A 13,246-nucleotide genomic window follows, 5' to 3' on the forward strand; every position below is an offset into this window, starting at 1 on the left:
GGCATTAGGCATGTTGACCTCTGACCTGAGAGGGGGGAGGGGGGGGGGGGGGGGGGGGGGGGGGTCTGGCTTTGCGACGCAGGCATGCATCTGTGTTTGTGATGTTTTGTGAACAATGTGGGGCTGTCCTTCTCCTGCAGCACAGCATGTAGCACATGCACAAGGGCACCCAAAACAAGAGAGCGCACCGGAGAAACAGCGAGTCTGACTAGTGAACACATCTGAATCCTCTGGCCACAGTAAGACAAGGGGCCGGTCCAAGAGAAATGGCAGATTAGACATGCTTTACACAGTCTCACACTCCCTCGCTTGCCTGTGCTTCGACCCTCTGCTTGAAAAGAACAGATTTGTCCTGTTTTAGATGGCAGGCCTGGAAATGTAATTCTATGAACAAAAGGGACCTTTGCCACACCGGGATCTTCAACTGTCACCCACATCGACAGGTGGTCTTTATGTATAATTCTTTAGGTTGTGTTTTGAACATTTGTGCTGCTAAACGTAGATGAGCCGGTCCGTAGTTTGTGTCGCTCCATGATGTAGCTTTGTCATTTGGATGTCTCCTTCTTTCCTACGTCTTCTGCTTTAAAACACAGAATCTTTGTGAATAATGACTTGCACAACACCAACGCTGGCATTGAGAGTCCATATAATCAAGTCACCCTTTTCTAATTGGCCTTCTGTTGAAATTAAAACATCCCCTCTTACACTAGAGATTGGGATTTGGAGTTAGTTTTGTCAACTGTGGACCCAAAGTTCATGGGGAAACGTTTCATCCTGTAACTATGCAAAAGATAATTTATAAATCAGCAGGAGGCTGTTTTGGTAACGTAGTCTTCCTCATGTTGTCTAGATTAGTTATTCTACTCTTCAGAGTAGTGATTCTGCTGAACCGTAGTTCTAACCCTAACCCAGAAGGGGGACAGGGGGATCTGGTGGTAGAATAGTCTTAACCGTCATTATCCATCTGTGAAATATGTAAATAAAGGTCACTTCTCTGATGAACTTGTTTCCTATTGGATGATGACTTGGTGAGCGGAAGTGCTCGTCTGTCCCTGACTGATGAGCAGAATGAGCGGTTACCTGTGGACCGGTTTACACCGGATCCTGGGACGATGCTCCTGTTCTAGGAGGGCATTACCACGGTTACCGGGGTTACCAGGGCTTCTGGGACATCCAGAATCTGTAAACAAACTGAGGGAAAGAGCTCAATCCTCCAATAAGAGACAGTTTGATATGATTAACGTTGATCGTAAGATGTGACTTTAGTGGTATCTTCTACTGAAGCACAGTACACTTATTTGCTTCCTTTCTTGGAATTTATTTTCTATATTGACACCATGATTTCCATCATTGATGCATGTGAATACACAACACAGCTGTGAGGAGTGATATTTATTAACGTTTTAATATTGGGTTTTTTCATGAACAACTTTAAGCCTAACCATTCTCTTTTGAATAAGATGGACGAACATCACAATCTAAAATTAAAACAAATTTACATATTAAAGTTGACTCCAGGAATGCAAAATAAACTCACCTTCTTTTTGGCTTAGCTGAAGCCAGTAGAAACACTGACAGACACACTGACAGACAGACAGGCAAACAGACAGACACACTGAGCCTCACGGCTAGTAGAACTTGAGAAAACCACAACACAACCACCAGTATTTGGTGTCAAAAACATCCCAGGTTTGTTTTCAACACGTAAAGGGATTTTAAACTCAACCCAGTGAGGGAATCTGTTCAGGTCCTGATGGAGCTGCCTGGGGCCAGCAGGAGGCCAGTCAAGGCACCGCTCGGTAACAGACGAGCCAACGTCCGAAGTTCTTACCGTCACTATGGACTCAACCCTGTTTGGGAGTTTGATTCCAACTACGAAGATTCAAAGTTGAATTTCTTCTGTTATTTTCTTCTCATTGTCTCTTGATGTTCCAGATATGAACTGTCTGTTTTCAAGCTGATCCTTAATATTACCCATCATGCATTTTGGGCAGCTTAGATCAATGTTTATACATAGACACCTGCAACATGACAGCATTACAACATCATAACAGCATCACTAGATGGCAGCAAACCCCAACATGTGGGTTAGTAGGGTTAGTTACTAGGGTTAGGGTTAGTGGCTGTTGAAGTACAAACAAAAAAACCCTTCTTTACTTTACATGACGAAAGTGCAAGAGAAGGAAAGTCGTTTAGACGATGTGTGGTGACTTGCAGTATAACACTATGAGTTAATAGCACTAAATGGATGAGCAAGAAGCATGCAAGCTTCAGAGACAAACTTTCTTTACAGGACTTCTAGTAACAGGCAACCAAACAGACAGCCAGGGCAGCACAACGCAAAACAGGTTCAACACAAGAGGAACCATCAGACTTTAAACTACAATTCTACTACTACAAGAAAAAAATGAACTTTTGGGAGACTTCACAGCTATTAAGCACAATACGGTGTAAACATGTGTGATGAAATAGCAACAAAGCGCCTTTAAAAAGGTTCCCCTTCCATGTACAGCTGTTTCTTATATTTATTGGTGTTAGACATAAAACAGCTGGGCTAAATGCCTGTTGAAAAGTAAAGGGTTTCCATCTTCCAAACAGACGGACCAAAACAAAATACTAGAACACATTTCTTTGATCACCAAGACGACGCGTCCCAACCGCCTGAAAGAAAGTCACCGGTTCTGCTCCTCAGGTTCCCCGCCTTCCCTCCACCATCATTGCTAGGAGAGGCCACAGAGTCCAGTATTTCAGTGGCCTCCTTCATCCAATGTCCTCTCAGGAAGACGTCACTCATAGTTCCTCACCCCTACGGCCCAGGGTCAAGGCAGGTCAAAGTTCAAAGGCTGGGAAGCGGGAGTCTCCCGGCATGGTCATCTCTGACAGGTAGTGGATGGCTCCAGCCATACCTAGACCAGATGAGAGCTTGTTACTCCGACTTACTTAAACCTGCACTCTGTCACCTTTCTACTGCTGCCATTCACTCCCTTCAAACAGAGAGTAGGGTCTGTGTTGTTGTGGTTATTCGTTGACTGGGTGGAGGTACCTCCAAACAGTAGTGTCTGTGTGGGTGTAGTTATTCATTGTCTGGGTGGAGGTACCTTCAAACAGAGAGTAGGGTCTGTGTGGTTGTAGTTATTCATTGTCTGGGTGGAGATACCTTCAAACAGTAGTGTCTGTGTGGGTTTAGTTATTTATTGGCTGGGTGGAGATACCTTCAAACAGTAGTGTCTGTGTGGGTGTAGTTATTCATTGTCTGGGTGGAGATACCTTCAAACAGTAGTGTCTGTGTGGGTGTAGTTATTCATTGTCTGGGTGGAGATACCTTCAAACAGCGAGTAGGGCCGGTCAGGGATGCGACAGCCGTGGGTTCCGTAGTCTAAACACCACTCAGCAAACTGGAGGGAGAACGACAAGCAGTACGTTAGAAGGTATGAACAACTAGTGGTCAAGATCAGTTAAACTAGCCGTGAGTTAAAAGTGGTCCTATGCAACACACACAACCCAAGAGAAACAGAGGCAGAGGAACTAGAGGCTAGACCCCACAGCACAAGAGAAAGAGAGGCAGAAGAAGTAGAGGCTGGACCCCACAGCACAAGAGAAAGAGAGGCAGAGGAACCAGAGGCTGGGAGGTCACCTTGCAGGCCCTGTAGAGGTGCTTCTTCTCCCGGGTGGTGCGGTACAGAGAGAGGAAGGCGTAGCCATTCCCCGCCGTGCCGTGGCAGATCCCGTAGCCCTTCCTCAGCAGCCCGCGCTGCCAGATCACCTCGCCGCAGTCCACCGCCTCCTTCAGGTACTTGTCCTCCTTAAACAGCTGGAGAAGAAGAGACAGACACGGGGAGGGGTTCGTCACGAGGAAGCAGACCTCCAACATCCTTGAGCAAGAAGGTCAAATGTTAGACCTTTGAGGAGCTTTGACTGCATCCACTGGTTTAAATACCATCGTCTCTCACCTGGTAGGCCATGAGCAGCACCATGTGTTAATACCATCGTCTCTCACCTGGTAGGCCATGAGCAGCACCATGTGTTAATACCATCGTCTCTCACCTGGTAGGCCATGAGCAGCACCATGTGTTAATACCATCGTCTCTCACCTGGTAGGCCATGAGCAGCACCATGTGTTAATACCATCATCTCACTTGGTAGGCCATCAAGCAGTAACATGTGTTAATACCATCGTCTCTCACCTGGTAGGCCATGAGTAGCACCATGTGTTAATACCATCGTCTCACTTGGTAGGCCATGAGCAGCAACATGTGTTAATACTAGGCCTGCACGATATGAGGAAAATCTGCGATGTGCGATACCATTGTTCAATATTGCGATGAGATATGACTTGCGATAAATAAACAAATATTGAAGTGTGCATATTAGCTATACAGTTCCTGTCTTTCTGCTATAATAGGTACACTGCTAACATAGACCCCAAACATTGAATAGCCTATGCCCACTGAATAAAGAAATGAAATAAATTATTTTATTTAACTTTTATTGAACAAAGTGCACAACATGAACACCCAACGAAGTTTAATTTCCCCTGCTCTATTTAAAATATTTTCTTCTAAACTGAACAAAAACATTGAACTCTTGAAATAAAAAAATATCTGGGGGAAAACAACTTAAATAATTAAATAAATATAAATTAAACATGGGCATGGCAATTTAAAATAACTAATGTCTCCCATTACAATCATCAAGGCCCTCGACTCCTCCCAACAAGGTGCAAGGATCTATAGTATGCGGGGGAAAATTGAAATAACTAAATCAAGATGGATTTGCAATGGACTGTTGCAAGGTTTTAGATTTGCTGCTACTCAACGTTTTTGGTTTTGTGGTTTGGCTAGCTTTGAATTGTTCGTGTAGTTCTTTATGGTTGTGTTGCAGGTGGTGATGGAGGTTTGTTGTGTTTCCTCTGGAAGTTGCCACAGCTGTTCGGCATGTTTTACACAGTACCTGTGTTTGTAACACGTCGTCGCTACGGAATCCAAAATAACTCCAAATTGCAGAAGTGCAGTTCTTTTTCACCACAAGGTCTTCGTCAACCACATTTTCCTCGCTATTCTCTCCTTTCTCCGCCATCGTGTTACATAGCCTCGCAGTCGCCACAAAATTAACACCAATTAATTTGAGGGTGGCTCCGGAACACATAGGACCCGGGGGAACATAGGACCCGGGGACGCTGCCGGCGCCGACGGCTAGCTGTTGCTTCATCTGATTGGCCAAATGGTGTGAATGCATGGCGCATGTATCCAGGGCTCCATCTGATAGGTCAAATGTTCGCATGCTGGGTGTGAATACATGGCGCGTGTAAATAAAATGATTTTTATTCATCGCGTTTCAGGCATCTTTTCCGATGTGTTAACCGCGCATGTTCATATCGCGATGACGATGAAAATACGATTTATCGGTCAGCCCTAGTTAATACCATCGTCTCAATTGGTAGGCCATGAGCAGCACCATGTGTTAATACCATCGTCTCACTTGGTAGGCCATGAGCAGCAACATGTGTTAATACCATCGTCTCTCACCTGGTAGGCCATGAGCAGCATGGGCACGACGCCAGGCGCACCGTGGCACCAGTGGACCAGGCGGTCGCTCTCGTTGCTAAGCGACGACGGGTAGTTGCCCGAGCGGAACCTCTTGTGGCGGAGGTAGTCGACGCTGGGCCGGACCAGGCCCGCCAGGACGTCCGCCGGCACCCGCGCCCCTGGCTGTGAGGGCGTGTAAGTGTGCGTATATTTTTGTGTTTGTTTGTGTGTGTGTGTGTGTGTGTATATATATGTGTATGCATGTGTAAGTGTGTGCATGGAAGAGAGTGAGAATATTCGAAAGTAAAATAAAAAAAAAAAAGAATACAAAGTTTTCATTTGTTCCATGAAACACATATATACCGATATAATCCCAATACATTTTTACAGTCACTCCTGGCCTCCATGTGGCCTGCTGGTGCTGATTGATGGATGAAGGGATTGTTAAAAAAATATATATAAATATAGATATCCATCTTCACAGTATGTAAATATAAACGTATGAATTCTGTCAACAAAATACAAAGCTTGAAAAGGAAAGTGTTGTGAAGAAACCTCTCCGGCCGGAGAGTTGATCCCCTGTCTTATTGCTGCCTCTGGCGGTACTTGCCGAGTGTGTTAAAGCTCTAGTCTGCCCCATTTTAGAGTTATTAACCAGTGAATTATCTGCTGTGGATGCACCAATAGAAGTGTGAATAAACGCAGGGACATTTGCAAAAGCGACATTGGGTGTTGTTGTGAGTCCAGACATCTAACAAATCTGCAGCTCGTTTCCTTGGAAACAGTAAGATCAAATCATTATTTCTGTCCTTGTTCTAATCAGCTGTTCTGGTCTATAGAATGTTCACAATGTTCCGCAGTGAGGTACCTAGCAAGTGTAGCAGAACCAAAAGTTGTCCACAAAAGAATAGAAGGGAAGCCGAAAACACTTTCCTGAAAGACTGACTAATAGAAGAGAGCGGTTGAAGGCTGCATGCAGTTTGACAAAAGTTCACGAACCGGCGTACATCATCTCCATTAACGCCCCCCCCCCCAGAGCTTTGAGAGGCTCTGACCTGCAGGAGCATGTAGAAGATGCCGGCCAGCCCGTGGGCCGCACCCACATACTGTTTGCCGTGCCACTCGTACAGCAGGGGGCAACGCTCCGCCTTCTTCTGCCCCGCCGACAGCTTCTGCCCCGACTCCAGGATGGCCGACACCACCTGATGGAGGACATTGGGGGGATGGTTACAAACGGGTTAACCACTGGATCCCCGTGGGTGACCACTAGATCACCATGGGCGACCACCAGATCCCCATGGCGACCACTAGATCAGCACGGGTGACCACTACATCACCGTGGCGATCACTAGATCACCATGGGCGACCACCAGATCCCCATGGCGACCAATAGATCCCCACGGCGACCACTAGATCACTATGGGCAACCACTAGACCCCCATGGCAAACCACTAGATCACCGTGGGCGACGACCACTGGATCCCGTTCCCCCTGCAGTGTGTGTGCAGACGTCACCTGGCTGATGGAGCCCTCGTCCACCGTGCCGGCCCCCAGCGCCTTGTTGACGTAGAGCAGGGCGTAGAGGTACCCCACCCGGCCGTAGAGCAGCTCGTCAGGGAGCTCCGAGTCTGGACCCACCACCGCTGGCTGCAGAAGGAGCAGTCTGACACACACACACACACACACACACACACACACACACACACACACACACGCTCTGAAAGAGTGGACTTTTTGGACTTCCGGCCGTCGTCAGAATGCCCTTGAGGATTTTAACCAACAACTCTAATGCTGGCGACGGCCCAGGCTTCCTGAGCACCAAGCTTTGAGTGCACAGTAACGAATGCTGTGCACTTCAGTTTGACCAAAGCTAATAACCAATAAGAGCCCCTCCTGTCTGCGGCCTTCTAGTGGTTCTCCTCCCGTCTCTGGGATATGTTACTTGAGCACTGCTTCTCCAGTGGAGAGTTCTGCTACCTCCTATGAGCCCAGCGATGTTAATGATTTAGGAGTGATGTTACTGATTTAGGAGTGTTGCTACTGATTCAGGAGTGATGCTACCTATTTAGGAGCAATGTTCCGGTACCGATTCAGGAGCGATGTTACTGATTCAGGAGCGATGTTACTGATTTCGGAGCGATGTTCCTGATTTAGGAGTGATGTCCAGTACTGATTTAGGAGCGATGTCACTTATTCAGGAGCGATATTGCTGATTTAGCAACAATGTTACTGATTTTGCAACAAAGGTACTTATGTAAGAGCGATGTCACTGATTTACAAGTGATGTCTGGTACTGATTCAGGAGCGATATTACTGATTTAGCAACGATGTTACTGATTTAGGAGCGATGTTACCAATTTAGGAGCGATGTTCCGCTGCTGATTAAGGAGTAATGTCCGGAACTGATTTAGGATCGATGTTACTGATTTAGGAGCAATATTACTGATTAAGGAGTGATGTCCAGTACTGATTTAGGAGCGATGTTACTGAATTAGGGGTGATGTTACTGAATTAGGAGCTATGTCCAGTACTGTATTAGGAGTGATGTATGGTACTGATTTAGGAGCGATGTTACTGATTCAGGAACGATGTTCTGGTATGGTGCTCTGCCACCTACTTGGTGATGCACTGCTTGCTGTCCTCTGTGTGGTTCAGCCGTTGGTAGACCACCGCCCCAACCGCCAGGGGTCCGGCGTCGCCACACAAGAAGGTCACCTTGCGGCCGTTAAGGTTTCTCAGGCTCCTCTTCACATAGTCTAGCGCCCTCTGCAGGTGGGAGGCCTCACCGGACACCCGATGCAACTGCAGGTAGAGCAGGGCAATACCTGTGGTGAGAATAGATACAGATAAGACACAGATGTCATCAAGAAGAGCCATTCGAAGGATCCTACTACAGGGGAGGAGGCCAGTAAAAGTACCTAGGTGGCGTGTAGCTGTGACATTGCTTCAAATAGTTTGCCGGGTGTTGACGAGCAGGCAGTGAGCCTCACCTGTCCATCCAGTGTAGGTGGAGCAGTCATGGGGGTCTGCGGTTTTCAGCCCCTCCTCCATCTGCTCCAGCAGATCCGTCATCTTGTTGTGCACCTTCTTCTGGAACGCAGCACTGACCTGCACATTGGGTTCAAACCGTTAAACTTTTATTCTTATCAGGCCGTAGCCTAACCCTAGCTATAGTATGGAAGCTCTGTTGGTTCACTATAGCATGTTAGCTCTGTTGGATAGCTAAAGCATGTTAGCTCTGTTGGTTAGCTAAAGCATGTTAGCTCTGTTGGTTAGCTAAAGCATGTTAGCTCTGTTGGTTAGCTAAAGCATGTTAGCTCTGTTGAATAGCTAAAGCATGTTAACTCTATTGGTTAGCTAAAGCATGTTAGCTCTGTTGGTAAGCTAAAGCATGTTGGCTCTGTTGGTTCGCTATAGCATGTTAGCTCTGTTGGTTCGCTATAGCATGTAAGCCCTGTTGGCTAGCTATAGCATATTAGCTCTGTTGGGTAGCTATAGAATGTTAGTTCTATTGGTGAGCTATAGAATGTGAGCTCTTTTTGGTAGCTATATCAGCACTGTTATAATAATAATAATAATAATAATAATAATAATAATAATAATAATAATAATTGTTTTACTGATCATTCTCACCTCTCCGTCGGCGTCCAGCGGCTCTCTGGACCCCCCGTCGGATTCGGGGTCGGAGGTTGCGACCCCCGTGGGGGCCCAGTCGGGACAGCGGTTCAGGAAGTAGCGCTCCTCCATGTCGCCGTCTGTCGCCGACAGCAGCTTCAGCTTGGACACGTGATCGCCCATGTCGACGGCGGCCCGCCCGGGACAAGAAGACCCGCCGCGCTGAACGAGATGAACCCATGATGGGAAACCAGGAGATTAAACCATGAAGTGAGACCATAAGGTGACACCATGAAGTGAGACCATGAGAGAGATGAAACCATGAGTGGAATCCATGAGGTGAAACCATGAGAGAGGTGAAACCAGGCGGGCGAAACCAGGAGGTGAGCACTTGGTTTGCTGCAGAAACAGCCGAACCCTCAATAAAACATCTGTTCAACAGATCCAGATCAATGTGGACCGACAGGACATCACGGATCATAATAAACACATCACACAATGAGATGCAGCTAGTGTGTCGCCAATTAGTACGGCAGTCTTTGGTTCATGAACAACGACATGAAGACTGCATGAGAAGGAGTGAGAGGACAGAAGGCGTTTGTCCATCGGAGCTCACCGGAGGGTTGGAGCCTGGAGCTCACCGGAGGGATGGAGGAGCTCACCGGAGGGTTGGACCCCGGAGCTTACCGGAGGGGTGGAGGAGTTCACTGGAGGGTTGGACCCCGGAACTCACCGGAGGGTTGGAGGATCTCTAAGCTCCGCAGCGTCAGCCGAGCCGCTCCTCCATCACTCCATCTCCGCTCGCTGTTCTCTCACAACGAAATCCTGCAGCCCCTCGTCCGTCGTCCGCTCCAAGAGGACCTATAGAGAGGTCCCGTATGGATATCCTATCGAGAGGACCTAAAGAGAGGTCCTGAATTGAGGTCCGGTTCTAGAGAGGACCTGGAGAGGTCCTGTATAGAGATACTATAGAGACGACCTATGGAGAGTTTCTGTATAGAGCTCTGGTCCTATCGAGAGGACCTGGAGAGGTCCTGTATAGAGGTCCGGTCCTATCGACAGGATCCGGGATCCTGGGTCGTGTTCCTCTGCGCTGTCATCGCTTATTTTTTACGCACAACCAATACACCGAAATATTCTCCCCCGCCGCCGTAACTCACACACTCAAATGCACGCACGCACGCACGCACGCACGCACACACACACACACACCCACACACCATCTGTTCGGACTATGATTCCCATTTCTAAGAATCGAGTCAGCTGGTGGGGATGCAGAGCAGCCTGTGTGTGTGTGTTTATCTGTTTAATGCTCAATCATTTCCGACAGGCTCGGATTAAGCACCACACCCATCCTCTGTCAGCTCATTTTTGTTGTTTTACAGAGACCATGTTTCTCCGATGCCTTGCTCATTGTCCTCCTCCCCCCCAGCACCGGTCTGGGTGGACCGCATGGGAGACAAGGTTTGTGAAAGCCGTCATCACTTCTTCAAGTTCAAGTTTCAGTCTCGTAATTGTCAGACATAACCAGTCAGACTGCACCACTAAGGACATAATGAAGCCTATAAAACCAATACGTACCTCACCCTGACCCATGAGCTCTTTAAGTGCTGGAGAGCTTGGTTAACGGACATTCTTTACGGTGATGTGAGAGGATCATTTTTTCTAATGTCAGATTTCATCGTCTTGTAATTGCAATAAAGCTTGATTACTATCCTGTGTCGTGAATAAAGTGCTATCAATGTTGCCCTCTACTTGGCAGGATTCTGATTTGCTGGGTTTGATCAAATAAATAAAGCTTGTTTGAATAAATATTTAATTTGTTTTGTTTGGATTAACTCAAGTACATCTTGCTTGGCTTTTGGTGGACAAAAGAGGAAGGTATAATACTATTACTATTCAATAACACTACTGGATATTGGAGTTTGAGTGTGACAGTTGGCCTGGAAACGACCCGGTAAACTCTGCAGGGATCTCGATTGAAACTATGACGGATGTGACTGATTCAATGTTGCACGTATCAAGTTTTATTTCCATATTTTTTTCTTAAGGCTGTTTGCTGAACACGTCTTCATGCCGACGAGACAAGTAAGTGACACAATTCTTTATGAAACTCTTAGCCTCTTTATTCAAACCATTTGCTACTCCAGCTTGATCAGAAGTGAACAAGGTATCGGCCCTCTATGTCCTATGTCTTCCCTCCGTCTGAACACACTATATATGGTAAAGTCCAGGTTATAATATGGTAGAAGTAGTAAAGGGTTGGGCACAGTATCTGAGAATGCATCTACTTTCCCTCCTGCCTCATTTGTATTTCTTATTTTAAACAAAGGAACATTTGACACAAGGCATTTATACCGGGACTCAGTGGGGCAGAGACTCAGCAGGAACTGGCTTTACAGACCGAGTACAGAACATCAGTACACACCGTCAGTACAGACTGAGTACAGACCGTCAAGACAGACGGACTTCAGACCGTCATAACCGACCGTCAATACAGCCTGAGTACAGACCGTCAGTAGAGGCCGAGTGCAGACCATCAGTACAGACCGTCAGTACAGCCTGAGTACAGACCGTCAGTACAGGCCGAGTGCAGACCATCAGTACAGACCGTCAGTACAGACCGTCAGTACAGGGCGAGTGCAGACCATCAGTACAGACCGTCAGTACAGACTGAGTACAGACCGTCAGTACAGATCGTCATGACAGCTTAGTAAGAACAGAAGCAGCAAACTGCGCGAACACAAACACAATACAATGCCTTCTGACATTTAAGTACCATGACAAAAGTTTTATTCTCTTACATTTTTTTAAGCATTTCATAGAAACAAAAATCAAACCAAAAAAGTATAAATTGCAAAGTTGGAGTAAACAAATTGAGAAAATATTTACAGTGAGGTAAAACACATTGGTCTTAAAGGAGGTATCTTCTTTTCATTTTGATAACCTTTTAGTTTGTTCATTTTCATTCTTTAAAGCAAGTGATGCAGACTTCAATACAGAAACACGATCACATGCGGTTTTGTCCTTCAGGGTGGAATAGGAAAAAAAAGGTGAGTTCTGCCAAATGAAAGGAGTTAGTCTGGTTGCTAAGCAGCCTCTCAAGGAAGCAGACGTTTATATTGGTCGCTCTGCAGAGCCCTTCAGTGACCCAAACCAATCAACACAACCTTGGCTAAGCCTGCTTAGAAGTTAGCCAACTCTAGAACCCTCAACACTAAACCTAACTTACACACATTTTAAAAATTGCATCTCATTTGCTTATTTTTTTCTTTGTTACTAAACTTGTCATATAAGCTTTGGTAATCATTGTATCACATAATTCGTTCATTCATATCCAATCAGGAACAGGAATTGCAAGGCTACAGCTTGTGCTCTTCCTGTTCTCCTCAATACCATAGGAGAGCCACCAACCGCGCTGGGGCGTGTCTGCTGTCACTGGGCACCAGTCTCCTAACTGGGGCGTGTCTGCTGTCACTGGGCACCAGTCTCCTAACTGGGGCGTGTCTGCTGTCACTGGGCACCAGTCTCCTAACTGGGGCGTGTCTGCTGTCACTGGGCACAAAAGTCTCCTAACCAGTCTCCTAGCTGCTTCCCCGGGGCTGTGACTCACGCTGCCCCCATGACGATATGGTCACAGTGAGTGGATCGTGTTAGCATAGGTAGATCATCTGACCGGCGGGATCCTATAGGGCCGGCCGAGGATTTGCATAAGACACCGTTGGGGGTGCATATGTACGTCATTATTGCATATCCAACAAGTGCTGTAGCTGTGCTGTTTTCTAACCCTCACCCTTTGGGTGGAACCCTGGCTCAGCTGGAGGAGACACTGACACGTGTTCCAATACATCCACAGCTGCTCCAGGACCTGTTGTGTCGCCAAGAGCGAGGGGAGCACTAGTGGGACACTTTGTCCACATAGTCTGCATCTGCTTGCGTTGAGAAGTGATGAAAGACTACAGACGGCCTTGGTCACTATACAGATGACAAAATACTAGCGTTTCCTACCTAGGTTTGAGTCACAGAAGGGCACAGATATTTAACGCTTAGAGCAGACAAAGAACCAGATAAGAATTTGGGTGGTAATCTTCTTCAAGTAGTGGACA

At 46.8% G+C, this 13,246-nt stretch overlaps 1 protein-coding gene across 1 annotated transcript; it reads right to left on the bottom strand.

Annotated features, from left to right (window-relative positions):
* Nucleotides 1-1,419: 1,419 nt before the first annotated feature.
* lancl2 (LanC lantibiotic synthetase component C-like 2 (bacterial)) lies at nt 1,420-9,357 on the bottom strand. The gene is made up of 9 exons (XM_079754333.1): nt 9,159-9,357; nt 8,516-8,633; nt 8,143-8,350; nt 7,041-7,188; nt 6,581-6,727; nt 5,526-5,708; nt 3,635-3,811; nt 3,323-3,395; nt 1,420-2,906 (listed from the first exon to the last, which is right to left on the bottom strand). The coding sequence occupies exons 1-9, from the start codon at nt 9,321-9,323 to the stop codon at nt 2,830-2,832; spliced, it is 1,296 nt and encodes a 431-aa protein (XP_079610459.1). The 5' UTR covers nt 9,324-9,357; the 3' UTR covers nt 1,420-2,829.
* Nucleotides 9,358-13,246: the final 3,889 nt, after the last annotated feature.

This window comes from Pollachius pollachius (genome assembly GCF_949987615.1).
Source record: "Pollachius pollachius genome assembly, chromosome: 17".
In the NCBI taxonomy this organism is placed as follows: Eukaryota; Metazoa; Chordata; class Actinopteri; order Gadiformes; family Gadidae; genus Pollachius; species Pollachius pollachius.